Genomic DNA, 20,550 nt, shown 5'->3' on the forward strand with positions numbered 1-20,550 from the left:
GCACGAGCTCACCCACCTACACACACGTGTGCACACAGACATTACACACACGTGCATACATAATGCATGAGCTCACCCACCTACACACGCACACATGTGCACATACACGTGTACATGCATGTATATGCATGAGCTCACCCACCTGCACACACTCACGCACAGGGCTCTGAGGTGGAGTGGTCACGATGCCGCTTCACCTCCCCATGAGGGGTCACATGGTAGTGGCAGAGGTGGTCATGGCCTGAAGCCAGCGGGAGGGGCCAGAGGAGTGGGGAGCTATCCAGACTGTTATTGGTAACAACACAGAAAGTCCAAAGGTTATTGTTAGGCTAGAAAAAGATTACACTTCATAAAACCATGTTTATTCAAAAAAATCTATTCAGAAAGTCTGGAAAGCGTAATAAATATCTGTACAGTGGCCACCCATCTCAAACATGAATTACAAAGCAGGAACATAAAAATGATGTGTAAACATAACTGCTGAGCCAGTGAACAAAGTGCTGAGTCAGGAGCGAGGCAGAGAAGCGTGCTCAGTAGAACGACACAGACGCTGCAGCCTCTGTCCTCAGCCCCTCAAGCTGCGCTGGAGTCCACCTGCCGCCCTCTCCGCACTGCTCAGGGACGGGCAGCATCCTTCTCCGTTCTCGAATTTGCACGACGCTTAGAAAGGTAGGAGGCAGCAAAACGGTGTCAGAAATGAACGGAGTGCAAATCAAACTTTGCCATGTGCTTGAGAGAATCAGTAAAGCGTTAGGTAAAAATCCCAAGTGCAGCTTTAGGATAACGCCATTTAATGAACAATACTGGCTAACATTAAGTATATTACCACTTTAAAATTCAATCTTCCAAACATCAATACATACACAGTTAGTTTAAAATCACAGACGAATCGGACTTGAGGGTAAAAGTGAAATCCTCACCTCTTGCCCATGTTGGACTTTGGGGTGGAATTCAGCAAAGCTCTCCCACTGCAGATTGGGAGAATCAGGTATTTCTCCCACACAGGGGGCTGCCAGGGAAGGAGGACCCTATAGGGTGGCCAGCAAGGGGCCACTTGCAGTAGGTCAGGAAGCCTGAGATCTAGGGTTCAGTGTGCGTATTAAGTTCTGTGATTTTCATGACCCGGGGGCGGGGGGTGGTGGTTATGAGATGATCTGTGTGAGCAAAGAGAGCCAATTAACTTTTGGGGAGGTCTATGTCATTTGTACAAATCATACGGAGCATTTCATTCAGCATGGAGGTGCGCTGAGCGGGCAAAATGCGAATTCTAAGAACACCTTCATTTACATGTCGACTGCTACTTGAAAGCAGTCACTTGCTATTTCACTAAGGGTTTTGAAAGCTTAGTTTAACATATGATACCATAGCTTCTTCAGGCTGACTTTTGTGGAAGGATTTCCAGTATCACTTTGTTCTGGATATGAGAGGGAAAGTAGAGGTATTTCACAGACCCTAGGCAGAGCAGGGCCAAGCCAGTGTTCTCCTCCACTGATGTACATCAAATATATGTAAGGACAGAGTTTGCTGTGATGGGGAGTCTCGTCGGTCCCTTTGGCATTCTTAGAGTTCAGAAGCTAAGTCTATACAAACTGGGATGACTGAAAAAGACCACGAGCTTGTGCTTGCGTAGCAAGCAGAAGAGGTGATGATTTTTGTTCATTTCTGGGAGGACAAATTCTGTGACCTAAGGATTATCCACTTTCTCCTAAGTTTCTAAAAAGAAATGAAATAATTGAGACCTAAAAAGCAAATTCATCATGGTGGAAGTAATTCCAGCCTTGGGAAAAAGCATCTTCTATGGAGAAAATGTGAGGGATGCCCTGTGGGCACTATGGAAACAGGTACTCAGTCCGACTTGCTCCTTTTACGTTTTGTGGTTCTCTAAGAAAAAAAAAAAAATCTTCATGGATTAAAGCTTCTGAAACAAGTTTGTATTTTAAGGTCTGAAAACAATCAGACCAAGCTAAGGAGTTATTTTTCAGAACGCAGCACATTTTTTGTGTGTTTGTTCTGTTTTGAGTTGGGTACTAGAATTGAGATGGAGGGGGAACAAAACCCAACACAGTAACATCTTCTTAGGGAAAACCTGGCTGTGGCCAACGGATGCCTCCTGAAGCTCCGCTTGCTGCAGAGGCGGGGCTCTTCAGCAATGCAGGGTGAGGGGGTGAGCGGCACCCCCTCCCACCCAGTCCACTTGCTGGGTCCCCTGACTTGGGGGCCGCCGGGGAGCATCTTCAACACCCTTACGGGAGAATGAAGGACCCGTGTGTTCCCTCTGCGGGCTGGACTGGGCGTCGAGCCTCCTGCCCGGAACCTCTCACTCGATTTTACTCAATGAAGGAGAGCACAGTATGGCCTAAATGCCCCACACCCACCCTGTGTGCACACCCCAGGGAATATAGATCTGTGTGAAAACAGATCTGTGCAACAGAGACACAAAACGCAACACAAAGCCACAGCATCTACAAAGTGCATCGCTCCTGCCCACGCTGATCTCCGCTGCCTTCCAACTTGTGCCCCTGGCCCTCAGTCTGCTGGGTGGGGCCTGCGTTTCCCTCCAGCCTCCAGGTGGACTGAGAAGGACTGGGTGGGAAGCCACAGAGCTCCATTTCTCAAATTCACAGTTTCTCTGTAGACCAGAAAAATCGAAGTGAACACAGAACCACAGCTTTGGGTGAGCACACAGGAAGCTGACACAGGGCTGAGAAGGTGTGAGAACCCACGGCTCCCTGCAAATCCTCCAGGTAGCTGTGTGACCACCAGAGCTGGGGACCAAGGGCAGCCCAGTGCGCTTGGCCCCCCGGGGAAAGCCGAGACTCGAGGTGGACACAGGCTCCTCCGGGAGGCGCCCCCTTCCCTCCGTGGTGACACGGAGCTCTCAAGGCAAAGATCCAGTCCGCCTTGCTGTCGCCCGGGCTCTTACTCCTCCTCTGAATTTGGGACAGAGGATAGGATGGGCTACCCAGCACCTCAGGCAAAAACTGAAGGGCAGGAGGAAATGGCTCTTTGGATTATTTTGGGCAGAACCAGGCGTCTCCCCCTGGACGCCACAGTGCCAACCCCCTCATCCAGCCCGTGGGGATCCCCAGGATACTAGGTCACCCCAGCCCTCCAGGGCCCTGCAACCACTGACGGCTGCACCCTTGCACTGCCACTTTCCCACCGGGTACCCGGGACGTCGGCATCGGGAGTCTGACTAAACCGACCGGCTTCATAATTGGAAAACAGATCTCTTGGCAGAAATAGAAGCCGCGATATGAGAAGACCCGCCGGTTCTGAAAGTAGCCCCTGGCCTCGCACGGGCACGTGAGGTGAAGGGGCGCATTTGGTTTTGCTTGGGAGAAAAGAGAGCGGGCGGCGAGGCTGGCGCAGTGAGGCTTGGAGAAGCCCCCGGGTCAGGACCCTCTCCGGGGTTGAAAAAGGAAACACGGACACGGCGAGGACGGGCGCCGCCTCCCTGCTGGACTTGTGGTCACTCTGGGTGCCAGGCAGGCTCCGAGGCCGGGGTCTGCGAGCCCACGAAGACGCTGGCGGGGGACGCTGGGGCCAGGGTCCCACCTGCTACAACCGCGTGGACGTGAGTCTCTTCATGCCTCTGCGCTGAGCCAGGTTGGACGACAGCACGGGCTCCAGCCGCGGGGCCTGAGGTGTTCTGTTTAGAGCAAAGTAGGTGGCGGCCATCGCGCCCTGCAAAACAGAGGACAAGGGTGACAGCCGTGGTGCCTCACTCCAGGGGTGGAGCCGGAGCCCGGGGCCTCCATGGGCCTCAGCTGCCCCCAGGCAATGTGGGAGAAACCAGAGCTTCCCCAGGGTCCCTGGAGCATGGGGTACTGTGAGCCCGCCACAGGGCGCCAGCGCCCGTGGGGCCCAGGAGACAGGGCGCTTCTCATTCCTGCACCTGCCCCCCGCCCCGTGCCACCCTCGCACTGTGCTTGTGACTTGGGGGAAAATGTCTTAGACTCTTGTGGAGCCCCCAAGCTGAGGTCGCGTGATCCCCTGCATTCGGACAGTGAGGCCAGGTCTGTTTTGGGGCTTGCTGGGTCCTAGGACACACGCACAGCAAATGCCAGGGCCTGTCAACCCGGACTTTGGCCACTGCTGAGGAGTCTGGACTCATTTGGAGGAACAGGCATATCCTGGAGTGAATCTCAGTTCTCAGAATGGATCTGGAGGGGACTGCTCCTAACTGGGTCATGCCTAGTCCCGCTGGGGTGGGACGGTCTGTACCTCTCAGAAGAGGAGTCCCACCCAGAGGATGGGGCGCCTGAGAGGCAACTGCTGCCTGAATGTAAGTCACTTATGAAGTGGGGACTTTTTTGCATGTGTGGCCTAGAATGGAGGCTTTGAACTTGAGTGGAACAGCCACACCAGCGGCCACCACGTCCGCAGAGGCTGCCACCTAATCAGAGAGGAGCCCTGTGCGTGACTGCGCGTGTCTGGTGAAGTGTGTGAAGGTGAGTGGGCCGGCGGTGCAGTTTGGGGCTGCTATGGGCTCTTTCTCTGCACTCCGTGGTTTCTTCAGAGTAATTGCAAGGTGTCAAGGGTTTCCCATTCCCACCACTGTGTCCTCACTGTCGCCTGCTGGTACCTTCACCAGGTGCACGTCCTGTCGGCTGAGCTGGTTTTGGGACAGGTACTCTCTGTTGACCACCCACGGGTGTTTGAGCACTTGCATCGCCGTCAGGCGCTGATGAGGGTCCACGTGGAGCATCTTGGATACGACGTCCTGCCAGGGAAGGGCACGAGAGTGCGGGGGATGGTTGGATCATCTGTGCTGGGTCAGAGAGCCTCCCCAGCAGAACTTCTTCTCTCCCTCTACAGCAACACCCAACCACTATGCTATGCAAGTGTGGGTCTTTGCATTTTGGGGTCAAGTGTTCACTTTCAGGTTTAGAAGTATGTCAATGGTTTTTAGCTTTAAGTATCAGCAAACTTAGAAGTTCACTGAAGGTTTATCTTTTATTAAATTTTTCATGTCGAAAAGGAAGTTAAACGTGGCAATGTTAGATGATGCATGTAACTCGATGAAACACTGTTTCTTGTAACAATGATATCTTTCCAAAGGGAGAAGCTGAAATAATAAATATTCCACAGGTAGAAATCAACTCATCATGACGCACATACTTACGTTTTTTATCAGGACTACCCACAGATATATACTACAAATAATCACAAACTGTAACATCTACAATCTGGAGCCATCAGATATATCCAATGGGTTCATGTGCAATAAAGGTCTTTTTCTATTTCATTGTAAAGTCATAGCAGTAAAAACCTCTAAAACGAGACTCCACATGTGTGTACACATACACACACAATACAGTGCACATTCTATTACAGTGAATTACATTTGCAGAGTACTTGGTTACAGTGTGAATTACATTTGCAGACACACCTGATGCTTCTGCTGTAATTACCATAATCATCCTTGAGGTAAATGGGGCAAATATTACTTTTCCTAATTTGCAGATGAAGACATCACTGCCCAAGGAAGATCCAAGATGAGAACCCATCTTCTATCCACTAGCCTACTCTCCTTCCTTAGTGTTCCCACCACGTTTGAAGAGGTAATAAAATGAATTAGAATGCGGTTGGGCGCGGTGGCTCATGCCTATAATTCCAGCACTTTCAGAGGCCGAGGTGGGTGGATCACTTGAGGTCAGGAGTTTGAGACCAGCCTGGCCAACATGGTGAAACCCGTCTCTACTAAAAATACAAAAATGAGCTGGGTGTGGTGGGCGCCTGTAATCCCAGCTACTTGGGAGGCTGAGGCAGGAGAATCACTTGAGTCCAAGAGGCAGAGGTTGGAGTGAGCCGAGATTGTACCATTGCACTCCAGCGTGGGCTACATGGCAAGAGTCCATCTCGAAAAAAATAGAAAAAAAAGAAAAAAAAAAAAAAAAAGAATGCATATAGAATGTGAAGTGGAATTACTCATTAGAATTTTTGGTCATGAAACAACTAAGAAATACTATGCACAATAACAGTATCTTTTTTATACAGAAAAATCTAATGCCATTTGATATTTGATAACATTAACCTTGGTAATTTCCTGAAACAAATATCTCCTAGAAGTGTAAGTGTTGTCATTTTCGGGTGTAAAAACAAAAGCAGAGTGCTTTATTAACTCTTTCATGATCTTAAGACACTGAGAGAAGCAGTATTTTTACTCTATACCTGTAGGATGTGGAGAAAGACATACTAATTTGTAGCCTTGCTGGTGTTTGGAGGACTGGAGGTTCTGTTGTGTGCTAAGTAAGAGAAAGGAAGAGGCACGGGGAAAAGACAGGGGTAGGATGTGCTGATGGCAGGGACTGGTAGTGAGGGGCAGGAAGGGTTGGCGAGGCCCTGTGAGGCGGCAGAGACCTCTGCCTGCAGTAGTGATCTTGACAATGTGCCTTTGTCCTTGACTCTGCTCCTATCCCAACACCTTCTCCCTGCTCCCACGCCAGCTTCCAAGATGGCCTTCCAGACAAACCACCAGCACCCACGACCTAGTCTGAGGCTCTATTTTGGGAACCAGAACTAAGACAAGTCCTACACTCATTTAAGATAAAGTGAGGGTGTGGACAGGAGCACTTGGACTGTCAGGGTCTGACATCCGGGATATGCTCACTAAATGCCAGCTGCCCGCACCTCTGCCATCATTTCCACAATCACCCTCACCATCCTTCCTCCCTTACCCTCATCTTCACCATCACCTCCACCATCATCCTCACCATCCTTCCTCCATCACCTCCACCACCACCCTCACCATCCTTCCTCCATCACCCCCACCACCACCCTCACCATCCTTCCTCCATCACCCCCACCACCACCCTCACCTTCACCATCACCCCCACCATCATCCTCACCATCCTTCCTCCATCACCTCCACCACCACCCTCACCATCCTTCCTCTATCACCCCCACCACCACCCTCACCATCATCTTCACCATCACCTCCACCATCATCCTCACCATCCTTCCTCCCTCACCCCCACCATCATCCTCACCATCCTTCCTCCATTACCCCCACCATCACCCTCACCATTGCCCTCATCATTACTCTCACCACAATCACCTTCACCATCATCTTCACCATCATCCTCACCATCCTTCCTCCATCACTCCCACCATCAGCCTCACCATCATCTTCACCACCATTTCCACCATCATGCTCACCATCCTTCCTCCATCACCCTCACCATCATCTTCACCGCCTTCACCCTCACCCTCGCCATCCTTCCTCCATCACCTCCACCATCATCTTCATCACCACCTCCACCATCATGCTCACCATCCTTCCTCCGTCACCCTCACCATCATCTTCACAATCACCCTCACCATCATCTTCACCACCTCCACCATCACCGTCGCCATCATCTTCACCACCACCTCCACCATCACGCTTACCATTTTTTCTCCGTCACCTCTACCATCACCCTTGCCATCCCTCCTCCCTCACCTCTACCATCAGTTGCCATGCTTCCCCATCACCTCCATCATCATCTCTGCCATTACCTTCCATTATCTCCACCATCACCTCCACTATCATCTCTGCCATTACCCTCATTACCCTCACCATCATCCTCATCACCTCCACCATTACCTCCACAGTCACTACCATCACCTCTCACTATCATCTCCCACCACGCCCACTATCACCTCCATGATCACCACCGCCTCTGCCACCACTTTTGCCATCCCTTCATCACCTCCATCATTTCCCACCATCACCTCCACAACGATCACCTCCACCATCACTGCCGCCACCTCTGCCACCACTTCTGCCATTCATCATTGCTCCCACCATTACCTCCACCATCCCTCCACCATCACCTCCATCATCACTCCTGCCACTATCTCCACCATCATTTCCACAATCATCCCCTCCACCATGCCTTCACCATCACCTCCATCATCGCTGTTGCCACCTCTGCCACCACTTCTGCCATCCCTACACCATCACCTCCATCATCATTCCCGCCATTACCTCCACCATCATCTCCACAATCGTCACCTCCACCCTCACTGCATGAGGTTGCACTGAGATGACAACAGCAGAATTGGAATCAGAGCCCCTGACTCCTTCTCTTCCAGCCCTTTTACATGAACATGGGAAACAGCTGTTGGTGCTGCTTACCAGTGGTTGGATCATGATTTACTATTGGGTTAGATAGGAATTTGATGATGCCAAGTAAAAAACCACCTGATGGACAAAGGAAATAAGGCAGGTTATAAACTGTGTGGACTGCAGACAAGGCCAAATTCCAAGTATTTTACAAGAATAGAAGTACATCTCTGAACCAGAGCTTTACTTGGTTGGTTTATGAACATGCAGGACAATCATTCTGCAACATTGCTAAAAGCGTGGTGGTTAAATTTATGCGTCAACGTGGCTGGGTTATGTTACCCAGTCCAGATGTTGCTGTGAAGGTTTTTTTTCAGATGTGGTTAACACTTAAGTCAGTCGACTCTGAGTAAAGCAGTTACCCTCCACAATGTGGGTCAGCCTCGTCCAGTCAGTGGAAGGCCTCCTTAGGAAAAAGACTGTGCTCCCCTGAGGAGGAGGGAGTTCTGTGGCAGACGGCCTGTGCCGGGCAACTGCCCCATCCGTTCCTCCCTGAGGCTCCAGTCTGCCGGCGGCCCTGCAGTCACAGATGTCCCCGTCCCCACAGTCACGTGAGCCAATTTCTTACAAATCTCTCTCTCTACACACACACACACACACACACACACACACACACACATTCTTTTTCTTTGGAGAACCAAGACACTAGAAAATGTGAACATGCTAAAAATGTTTTTGAAAATAATGTTTTTGGATGAAAGGCTTAAAAGATGCCGAGGATAAGGCCAGGCGCGGTGGCTCACACCTGTAATCCCAGCACTTTGGAAGGCCGAGGCAGGTGGATCACTTGAGGTCAGGAGTTTGAGACCAGCCTGACCAACATGGTGAAACCCTGTCTCTACTAAAAATACAAAAAAGTTAGCTGGGTGTGGTTGCACACAGCTGTAGTCCCAGCTACTTGAGAGGCTGAGACAGAAGAATTACTTGAGCCCAGGAGGCGGAGGCTGCAGTGAGCCTAGGTTGTGCCACTGCACTCCAGCCTGGGTGAGACAGAGTGAGACTCCATTTCAAGAAAAAAAAAAAAAAAGATGCTGAGGATAAAATACCTATACTACTTATATAAAACCTATCCACTGGCTTCCTTAGAAATGATATGGCTGTTTCAGAATCTGAATATTTAAAAGCGACGCTGGGACATGTACTCACTTTGGCTGCGTCAGATATGGAGTCCCAGTTTCCCCCAGAAAGGGCATACTTCCCACTGCCGATCCGCGCCAAAATCTCCTCAGGGGTATCGTCTGGCCCATTTGCAAAAGGGGTAAATCTGTATAATTAGACAATTTGTGGTAATGAGCTTCCACTTTACAACCTAAAATAAAGTTTGCAAGTTGCTATCGCCCCTTGGCTGTTATAAAGAACAGCACTTTGCTTCCCCCTCCTCTGCTCTGCAGCCAGGATTCACGGGAAAGCGGAACTTATCTCTTAACACTATGCCCGTTTTCCTTCCTTAGCCATTGGGTGGCTAGAGGTTGATGGGCAAGTGGGAGAGCCCTGTGAGACCTGTGCTCTATCCCCCCTGGACCCAGGTACGCTGGGATGGGGTGGCCTAGTGAGTTGCCTGGTGCCATGGTTTCCATGGTGACGGTGTAGCATCATGCAAGAAAGCCTGAGACGTGGAGTCTGAAAGACCCACGGTGGATGTATTACCAACTCTGTGTTCTGTGACAAGTTAACTTTTTGAGTCTCCATTGCGAATGCAGAGTGTATGCATGAACACACATACATGCCTGGTGCAGCCCTGACTGTATTCCAACGTGTGGGAGGTATTCCTCGTGTCCCACCTTCACTCACACCCACACACTCCTAGAAAAGGAAGGATACGTGTGCTGCCAGCGCTTCCTCTAGTGGGAAAGTTTGTGATCTAGTTTTCCATATAGGCAAAGTGAGTATGAGAAGCATCACAAAATAACCTGACTGTGGTATTGGTAAGAAACTGAGGTTCCTTCCTTTGCTACTGCAGTCCTCGGGGTGCGGCTTCAGGCGCCTGATTTACTCTTCTTCTGCTGTGGACACTACCTATTGATGAAATACGTGAAAAGCAGGCCAAGCTCATTCATTCTCATGGGGGCATTCAGGCCATTTTGCTAGAGCAAACAGGATTGGATGGTCTAGGGTTCTTTTCTTTTTGCCTCCATTCAAGTATTTAATAAACGTAATAGGAACCAGCGGATCTTGCAGGATCCTAGACCTTCCTGCCTAGAAGCAGCCACAGGGTGTCCTCTTCTCACTCAGGGGAGAGGGAAGGGAGGCCGGTACAGGTTCAAGTGTTTAGCCCAGAGTCATGGCTAGTGGCGAGTGGGGCTCCGATGGAAGTTGGCTGTCTGGATGGCAGGCCCCAGGCCACTTTTTGTAACACCACGTGTCTCACCACAAGGAACCGGCCCGTGCATGACTCACAACCACGAAACCCAGGTACAGACGCTGTTTGACCCTGAAGCTGCTATGGATGCTTCTGGTTTAAGAGGCTGTCTGGAAGGCACGTCTGTTGCTACCATTTAAGACAGTGGCAGGGTCAGCAGAGAGAATGGGGACTATGCTGGCAAAATGTTGGATGTTTTGTTCATGAGCTGAGTGTAAAGAAAATGGGTGGCTACATTTCTTGCTCTTGTCCAGTTGTCCTGAGGGGCTAAGGAAGTCTGCGAGTGTTCACTCAAGGTCTGGGAGTGTTTGCATACGCATTGGGTTTGCCCACATGCGCACACTAGGACGGGGCTGGCCCTGGTCCCCCAACAGACCAGTCACTGAGGCTGCTGCCCCGTGTCTCCTCCTGACACCTGTTTGAGGCGACTGCTTACCCTGCCAGCATGGTGTACAACAGGATTCCCAAACTCCAGATGTCACACGCCGCATCGTAGCCTTGACGCTTCAGGACCTAGGAGGGAACGACAGGACACCGGCATGCCCTTCACGAAGGACATTCAGGTTGACAGCACATTTCTCCGGCGGCATCCCATGCCAGCAAGCTGAGGACTAGGAGGAGGACAGCGCTGTGTCTTCGGTGTGGCCACTGTTTCTTAATGCAAAGCCAACCCTAAGGTGCTGCAGTGGGACTCCTCCCAGGACAGCCACATGGTGAACCAGTGCTCTTGCCAGACACATGACAGACAGGCTAAAAAGGAGGGCCTTAATTTTTAAGGCAGAAGGATTTTTCTGTTATGGTGAAATACGTATAACATAAAATTGACCATCAAAGCCCTTTCTAGGTGCACAGCTTAGTAGCATTAAGCTTATTCACATCGTGGTGCCAACATCACCACCATCCATCCATAGAGCATTTTCACCTTCCTAAAATGAAACTGTCCCCATTAAACAACAACTCCCTGTCCCCCAGCCCCTAACACCTAACCTTCTACTTTCCACGTGTATGAATCTGACTCCTCTAGGGACCTCATGTGAGTAGAATTATGCAATGTTTGTCTTTCCGTGACTGGCTAATATCACTTGGTATAACACCCTAAGGTTCTTCCACGCGTCAGAAGTTTCCTCCTTCTGTAGGCTGGACAATGCTCCGCTGTGTGTACACGCCACGTTTTGCTTACCCCTTCATCCACCGAGGGACACTCAGGGGGCTTCCACCTTTCGGCTGTTGTGAATAGTGCTGCTGTGAACATGGGTGGACACATGTCTGTTTGAGTCCCTGCCTTCAATTCTGTTGGGTATATACCCAGAAGTTCCATTCTGGGCTACATGATAATGTTTAATTTTTCTGAAGAACTGTTAAAGCAGCAAAACTTGTATGCATGCTAGGATTACATACTTCAGTAGCGGGCAATCCTGTGAGATAGTTACAGTTGAGTTACAACAAAGGAAGCCGCATCAGTGCTCATGGATTACTGCAGATGATTGGATTTAGCATTAAATATCGAGTCGGGAGAGCTCGGCTCAATTTCCATAGAGATGAGAGCGAGGAGCCTGTCCTTTCCTCTCTGTATCGCTGCCACCGTGTGCGAGCCTGCACCATGGAGGGGACCAGCCAGCACGTGCTAAATGAATTTGGCGCTCATGGTGCAAGCCTCACTTCCTAATCCATCAGCTGGGCAGCCTGCAGCAGTCACTTACACACACGGAGCTTGTGCTTTCTGAATCTGCGAAACATGGTTAATAGATTATACCCTGCCTACTTCGTATGGTGGATGAGAGTAAAAGTAAAAAAAAAAAGTTGGTAAAAGTGCTTTGTAAATGGCAAAGGAGTATCACAACCTAGGGCATTCTGTAATCAATAAAATCAATATTGTGGGAGACCAGAATATGCCACCCCAAAACATGCTGCATAGGAGTGAGGGGTGCTGAACTGAAGAAGCAGCAGCAGCAGCAGCAGATGCAGGAGAGCTCTTTGTCTTCCATTTGTCTAAAATCAGGACATGGATTAAGACAAAAGGTACCCACCCCCACCAGAGAGGACAAAGGCGTGCCCTAGGGACAGCTTTGGACCCATGTGGTCCCATATGGAACCAGCCTCCATCAGCCAGCCCTGTACCTCCCCAAGCTGCAGTCCCTGGAGACCCAAAGCCCCCTTCCTTTGTCTTGCCAGGTCTCTAAAAATTCTCTGTTCTTTGCTGAATATGTCATGTAGGCTGGACTCAAAGCCACCTCTGTCAGAACGACTCCTTCCCTGGGCATCTCCCATGCAAACATCAGAAGATGTGTTAGTAAACTTCTTTTTTCTCTTGTTAATCTATCTTTTGTCACAGGGGTCTGGTCCAGCTAAGAACTTAAGAGGAAAACGTGATTTTCCTCCCCTGTAATATTATCAATATTAATGTTGATTAAGTAAGGCAAGAACAGAGACTTATAACTTGTTTTTGTTTTTTTTTTTTTTTTCTTAATTTTTATTTTTTGAGACGGAGTCCTGCTCTTTCAACCAGGCTGGAGTGCAGTGGCGTGATCTTGATTCGCTGCAACCTCCACCTCCTGGGTTCAAGCGATTCTCCGGCCTCAGCCTCCCGAGTAGCTGGGACTATGAGCACACACCACCACACCTGGCTAATTTTTGTATTTTTAGTAGAGACGGGGTTTCACCATGTTGGCTAGGCTGGTCTCCAACTCCTGACCTCAGGTGATCCACCTGCCTCGGCCTCCCAAAGTGTTGGGATTACAGGCATGAGCCACCACACCCAGCCAAACTTGGTTATTTTTAAAGGGGCCACAGGTTGCTCACGTGTCTGGATAACCCCTGCATAACCTAAAAGAGCCTCTCAGCCCAGCCCCTGGCTGCACGTCCATTCATGCATGTCTCAGCACACAGAAGCATCTTTACCATGCACCAGTGGCCCTGGGTGACCTCTCAAATAGCTCCAAGACCCCTACGAGATGCCAGGCGCCTCAGACCTCACTGCTCACTTGACTCCCCTCCCACCAGAGCAGCTCTGGTCCGGTTCCATCAAGAACCCGCGGGATCCACACAGACTCTGAAGTCTGCCTTCCTTCCCAGTTCCCTCCTCCCCCACCCCACCAGCAGCATCAGCCACCGCCCTTCCCTTCCTCTTTTTACCACCGGCTCAGATTCAGTGGCTTTTCTCAAAGGCAAGAAATTGGGCTTAGCTTTATAAATACATCCTTGACTTCAGAACCTAATGGAACTTGTTCCTGGGAAACGTGAAAAGAGAGAAGTTCACCAGGTGCCTTGACAGCTGCTCTGAGTGGGGCTGGGAGCAGACACAGACACTGACCAACGTGAGCTTTCAGTGGCAAATCACCCTGGAGTCCTGCGGTTCTATCTGACAGCTGCTGACTTGCTGCTGCCGGGGAACCAATCTGGAGTGAGAACTGGGGTGCAGAGGAAATCCGTAAACTTAGTTGCTCCCTGCGCTGTGAGAGATCCATTTCCCATCCCAGGTGAATGGCAGCTCTGTGTCCCGGTTGTATAAGGAGACTATAGTATCATCTCTCTAACTTGGAATAAATATGGAGATTTCATCCAAATTGTCTACAGAAGACAATTTTACATAAAAAGTTACTGTTGAAAAGTTTTTTCAAGTGGGAAAATGAGAATAAGAACAACTGTGTTTAAGCAAGATTGGCCTCTGGCCCAGGAGACTGAAGGTTCTCATTTCTGTTTCCCAACACCACTGCTGACGCGGCTCAAGCCGCCTCTGCTGTCCCCGCTGTCCAGTGGCTCTGCAGTGGGAGGGGCAGAGTGTCTCTTTGCGGACAGAGGGGCCTGGGTCTGCAGGCTGGGAATGCTCACCTCTGGGGCCACGAAGTTGGCCGTGTAGCAGGGCGTCATGAGCAGCCCGTTCCCCGCGCGCAGCTGCTTGGCAAAGCCAAAGTCACAAACTCGGATGGATTCTGGGCTCCCCGACTCATCCCTGTAGAGGATGTTACTCGGCTTCAGGTCTCGATGAACAACCTGCAAGACAGAAGGCACGGTGCCTACTTGGGGGCCGAGAACTGAGCAGGAGAGCGAGGGCAGGTGCATTCAGATGGGAGGGTGCCTTTGGGAATTGTCTTCCCAGCAGGTCCTGCAAGGAGGCAGCAGGCCAGCAGTGTCAACAGCTGCTGTCTTCTCCAGAGGGCCCCCAACCTCCTCTTCTCCTGTGATGGTCACTCACATCTGAGCCCCTCGTGTCACCTGCTTTTACAGTGAATGAATATTTGAGAAAGTGAGCACCTCTCCAAGATGAGGCTGCAGCTTACTGCAGCTGTCACATAAAAGGAAACGTGGTGAGCTCTGGTGATGGGAATGAAAAGCATTTTAAAGATGATATTCAGCCGGGCGCAGTGGCTCAAGCCTGTAATCCCAGCACTTTGGGAGGCCAAGACGGGCGGATCACGAGGTCAGGAGATCGAGACCATCCTGGCTAACACGGCGAAACCCCGTCTCTACTAAAAATACAAAAAACTAGCCAGGCGAGGTGGCAGGCGCCCGTAGTCCCAGCTACTCCGGAGGCTGAGGCAGGAGAATGGCATGAACCCGGGAGGCGGAGCTTGCAGTGAGCTGAGATCCGGTCACTGCACTCCAGCCCAGGTGACAGAGCAAGACTCCGTCTCAAAAAAAAAAAAAAAAAGATGATATTCATTCAGTAATTATTCCCTGTGTGCCCACCCCCACGCACTGTCAGGTGTTGGAGCAGCACCAGTAAGCGGCACAGATCAGGCACCTGCTGTCCTGGGCACACCACCTCGTGGGGGAGATGGACCGGGGCCATGTGATCATGCAGTCACTCTGCAATCATGCTCTGAGGCCTCCCGAGGAGGACTGCGCTGGCTGCAAGGATGGTAGGGCGAGTGCACCTCAAAGCAAAGCGGCTATTTAGGGCAGAAAGCAATGTGTTCTGAGGGGACAGAGGGCCATTGTGAGGACATGTGGCGTGTCTTTGTACAGCTTGGATCCTGAACGCCTCAATTGTCCTAATAAAATCCAGTGGGAGGATATAGAAGGGAATTAAAGGGACATGCTCCAGCAGTCAGGCCTGGTTTGCAGAGGTCCTGACGGCAAGGAAATGAAAGATTGTGGTTTCACTTCCATTGCCTCCCCTCATTAAATATGAGCAGATCTGCAGAAAACATCATCCGAAGGGCTTCCCCTGAGTTGGACTGTACTGGGAAAACCTGGAAGAGCTTAATGTTCAAGACCACCGGGTGACCACACAGAAAAGACCCAGTGTGTGGTCCTGGAAGAATATTCCCCTGTTTGGAGATGACTGCATTCTGAAGGCTCAGGACTACGCACACAGCTGGCTAAGACTGTATTTCCTGCTTCAGGAGAAACACTGGGAAGAGACGGCGCACAGGGGAAACGTGTGATACGGTACAGCCGCCTCCCTGTGAGGCCAGGGCTGGGACGGAGAGCACTGCCTGGAACCAGAGGGCCGGGGTCCAACCACACTGGCCACCTACTCATGGGTGACCTTGGGCAAGATACTCAAACTCCTGTGCCCCTCGCCTGCACAGTGGGTGTGATCTAGGGTTAGGGAGTCAGTGAATGAAGAGCTTGAAGTGCATGGATCACGGTGAGGCCCACGTGAACCTCAGGCACCACCGCCATCCCTGCCTCAGCGCCCCTGCGCACTGGTTAATGAATTCAACTTTACCCATTGCAAGTAACGAAAATTCTCAATTTCTTTTGATTAAGGCCAAAGTGTTTTGGCTAAAGTTGGCACAAATGATTTTAGACTCTCAAAGGGTAGCAGAGTCAGCCACCCCAAAATATGCTGCTCTGCCATAAGGATTATTTTGAGCTGAAAACAACTGAAAAGATGCAGATATAAGCAAAGCCCTCTGCCTTCCCCTTCTTTACCTAAAAGAAGGATATAAATGGGCAAAGGTGTCCCCCCTGCCCTCTCTGCCTGGAAGGACGGAAGGGAAACTCTAGACCCTTACAGCCTGGAGAAGCCACCAGAATAATCTCCGTAACAAATGTTCCTAACTAACCCTCATCCTCTATTAGTTTCTCATAGACTTAGCTTCCCACAGTTTGCTGCCCTAGAAATGCAGTCCTTTCTGTTTTCTTTAAAAATTATTATTCTTTTTAAAATTAAAAAAATTTTTAAATTTGAGACAGAGTTTTGCTCTGTCACTCAGGCTGAAGTACAGTGGCGTGATCTTGGCTCATTGCAACCTCCGCCTCCCAGGTTCAGGCGATTCTCATGCCTCCACCTCCTGAGTAGCTGGGATTACAGGTGTGCGCCATCACGTCTGGCCAATTTTTGTATATTTAGTAGAGATGGGGTTTTGCCACGTTGGCCAGGCTGGTCTTGAACTCCTGACCTCAGGTGATCTACCTGCCTCAGCCTTCCAAAGTGCTGGGATTATACGTATGAGCCACTGCACCCGGCAAATTTATTGTTCTTTTGTTAAAATGCTACATAAGCTCAAGTTCTAACAACTCCTTGGAGTTATTCATGGCTGAGTGCTCCTGTGTATATGTGAGATGCACATGTTAATAAATTTCTGTTTTCCTCTTGTTAACCTGTCTTTGGCCAGTGTTGTTTATAGGGCCTCCACCGAAGAACTAAGATGGGCAGAGGGAAAAAAGAATTTTTCTTTTTTTTGAGACGGAGTCTCGTCCTGTTACCCAGGCTGGGGTGCAATGGTGCTATCTCAGCTCACTGCAACCTCTGCCTCCCGAGTTCAAATGATTCTCCTGCCTCAGCCTCCTGAGTAGCTAGGATTACAGGTGTGTGCCATCCTGCCCAGCTAATTTTTTTTGTTGTTGTTATTACTTTTAGCAGAGATGGGGTTTCACCATATTGGCCAGGCTGGTCTCGAACTCCTGACCTCATGATCCGCCTGTCTTGGCCTCTCAAAGTGCTGGGATTACACACTTGAGCCACCACGCCCAGCCGGGAGAAGAGAATTTTTCTTCCCTTGCACGTCACTGAGCCTCCAGACACAAGAGGGACAATGGTGGCACGGAAGGAATTCCAGGACAATCTGCGTTCTCAGCTCTTGAACCCATAAACCCTTGTGGTTTTGGTTCCCTCCCTGAAGCTCCCTCCTCCCTGATGGTTGCCCCAGGCATGGCTCCTACCCCCTGGGAATGGAGGTAGTCCATGGTCTTGGTGATGGTGCACAGGACGTCACTGGCCTCACGCTCCGAGAAGTATCTCTGCTGGAGGATGCGGTCCAGGAGCTCCCCGCCACGCATCAGCTCCATCACCAGGTACACGAACTTGCCATCGTCATAGACCTGCGGAGTGAAGAAGGGGCGCACATGGGCCTCAGGGACGCGCACGTCACCGCACGTCACCGCGGCTGGTTACTGCGAAAGAGCAACTACTCCAGAGGGGGCAGCGGAGGAAGTCACAGGGGACAGGCTGGGACCACAGGGTCCTATGGGAGTACAAACAAGGCTTCTGCAGGGAAGAAGCGAATGGCCATTCCTGTCATACTAGATGTGCTCTTTTTAGGAAGAATATGGTTTTAATAATCCACTGCTAAGCGGGGACTGAGTAGGGACATACGAGATGGGCGTGTCCTTAGCTGAGATGAATGGCTTCATGACTCTGCCAGGAGATATTTATTATTATTATTTTCTTGAGACGAAGTCTCGCTCTGTCACCCAGGCTGAAGTGCAATGGTGCCATCTCAGCTCACTGCAACCTCCAGCTCCTGGGTTCAAGCAATTCTTCCTGACTCAGACTCCCAGGTAGCTGGGATTATAGGTGCACATCACCACGCCCGGCTAATTTTTGTATTTTTAGTAGAGACAGGGTTTTGCCATGTTGGCCAAGCTGGACTCAAACTCCTGACCTCAAGTGATCCGCCTGCCTCAGCCTCCCAAAGGGCTGGGATTACAGGTGTAAGCCACGGTGCCCGGCCTGCCAGGAGATATTTAGACGTTAGGAAATGCAAATATCGGCAAACCACCTTGCAAGGGCAGGGCCTCAGGGCAGTGTTTTTCAAACTGTAATGTGCATCCAATCTTGGGGGATCTTGCTAAAATGCATGCTCCGGTCCTGCAGCCTGGGGTGGGGCCTGGCCCTCTGTATTTCTAACCAGGTTCCCATGATGGCTGTGCTGCTACCGCACAGACAGCACTGAGTGGCCAGGCGCTGGGAGCGCAGAGAGGCTAGGCAGAGTCCAGGGCGAAGTCACGTATCAGAGCCATGCTGTTGCTTCAGAGAAGCAATAGAAAACGATGGTTTCCTCCATACTGGCTTTTATCTCATGAATTCAATAAAAACAATATGCTCTGATGATTCTTTTGATTTTTTGATTTTTTGAAATGGAGTCTCTCTCAGTTGCCCAGGCTGGAGTGCAATGGTGTGATCTCGGTTCAGTGCAACCTTCACCTCCCAGGTTCAAGCAATTCTCCTGCCTCAGCCTCCCGAGTAGCTGGGATTACAGGTGTGTGCCACCACACCCAGCTAATTTTGTATTTTTAGTAGAGATGGGGTTTCACCATGTTGACCAGGCTGGTCTTGAACTCCTGACCTCAAATGATCTGCCTGCCTATGCCTCCCAAATTGCTGGGACTATAGGTGTGAGCCACTGCACCCGGCCCGCTCTGGCTCTTCTTATGCCAAGATTGCTCGTTAAGACCCTTTGCATGCACCAATCACTATGCATGAGGGAAACTGAGGGAGGCCCAATACCCTGTGGCTCTAGGTTCATAATGCTGGAATCAGTTTGGAGTTGGAGCGTGAGGAGGAAAATTGTCTCCTCTCTCTGCTCCTGGATCCTAAACCCTGCAGCCCATGGGCCTCTGTGAGAGACTCCACCTGTGGACTGTCATTCACACAAGCTCTCTCTTCCTCTGTTTTACTTGCTCTCTCCATGATTGGGGCGGTGGCTACCAAAAAGACTTGAGTACACAGTCCAGCAAGTCAGCTGCAAGTGACTGAGATATGTGGGTGGTGGAAACCAGCTCAGACAGGCATGAGATGTGAGAAAGCTCGCTCAGAGTGAATGGGAGCTTTTTTGTGTCAGTTGAAGAAACAGAAGGAAGTGGAGATGCCGCTGCACGAGGACCACTCACATCTTTGAGGGTGATGATGTTCGGGTGCTGGCCGTACCGCAGCAGGATCTCGATCTCTTCTGAGGGGTCTCTCTTGCTCTTATCGATGATCTGGAACAAACACAGCACGTGGCAGTGAGAGGTCTACTTTAGGCTTCCGGGTGGTATCTGCTGGTGGACCCTTGAGTTTGGATAAAGTCTGGCCCCAGGTGGCCCAACCACTACAATCTCACACCCGACGAAGAGACAGCCTGAGATTGCCTGGAAATTCATGGCGAGTCCTTTCTTTCACAACTAGCGTTTTACATTTAAAAAGAGTACAGGCGGGGCAAGGTGGCTCATGCCTGTAATCCCAGCACTTTGGGAGGCCGAGGTGGGCAGGTGGCTTGAGGTCCAAAGTTTAAGACCAGCCAGCTTGGTTAAGATGACAAAACCTAGTCTCTACTAAAAATACAAATATTAGCCGGACATAGTGGTGTATGCCTGTAATCCCAGCTACTCAGGAGGCTGAGGCACAAGAATCGCTTGAACCTGGAGGCAGAGGTTGCAGGGAGCTAAGACAATGCCACTGTAACTCCAGCCTGGGTGACAGAGCAAGACTCTGTCTCAAAAAAACAAAAAAAACAAAGGAGTACAAGACTTCAAACATGAATGTTAAGATGTTATAAGGCTGGATGGAGAAGCATATGTAAGGTGCTCATGCAACTGCCACCAAATAACAGACTGTGTCCCACCCTCCGCAGTGGGTACCATCCTCAGCAAGCCTCCAGCCACTGTGCACCTCCTGCCTTGTTCTGGGAATTACAAACCAGCCACAAAATGAGGTGAGGCACGCAGCTCTCACCAAGAGATGCTGGGGATGGTGCGCAGATCAGACCTGCCCTGTTGTTTAGACACATGCAAGCTCCCTTCCCTTGCCCAGCATCTGTAGCCGATGTCTTAGGATAACAGATAAAGTTGTTTCAACCCCATGGAGACTTATGGTTTCCGAGGACAGGGTGTTGTGATTAAGCCTACCTTGGAAACAGGAAGTCAC

The 20,550-nt window shown here is 50.5% G+C and overlaps 1 protein-coding gene across 5 annotated transcripts in view; it reads right to left on the bottom strand.

Annotated features, from left to right (window-relative positions):
• Positions 1 to 340: 340 nt before the first annotated feature.
• Positions 341 to 20,550, bottom strand: part of RPS6KA2 (ribosomal protein S6 kinase A2) — a 440,283-nt gene continuing 420,073 nt past the window's right edge. For 4 of the 5 annotated variants that reach the window (XM_023223586.2, XM_023223589.2, XM_023223591.2 and 1 more), the window contains 7 exons: positions 19,536 to 19,625; positions 17,586 to 17,744; positions 14,301 to 14,462; positions 10,909 to 10,985; positions 9,260 to 9,377; positions 4,589 to 4,726; positions 341 to 3,687 (listed from right to left, as the gene is read on the bottom strand). In XM_023223586.2, the coding sequence (XP_023079354.1) occupies positions 3,562 to 3,687; positions 4,589 to 4,726; positions 9,260 to 9,377; positions 10,909 to 10,985; positions 14,301 to 14,462; positions 17,586 to 17,744; positions 19,536 to 19,625 (870 nt within the window). In that variant the 3' untranslated portion in view covers positions 341 to 3,561. The remainder of the gene's footprint in view (positions 3,688 to 4,588; positions 4,727 to 9,259; positions 9,378 to 10,908; positions 10,986 to 14,300; positions 14,463 to 17,585; positions 17,745 to 19,535; positions 19,626 to 20,550) is intronic. The other variant, XM_023223588.2, reaches the window with a different exon arrangement.

The sequence above is a fragment of the Piliocolobus tephrosceles genome, chromosome 5 (genome assembly GCF_002776525.5).
Source record: "Piliocolobus tephrosceles isolate RC106 chromosome 5, ASM277652v3, whole genome shotgun sequence".
NCBI classification, from domain to species: Eukaryota; Metazoa; Chordata; class Mammalia; order Primates; family Cercopithecidae; genus Piliocolobus; species Piliocolobus tephrosceles.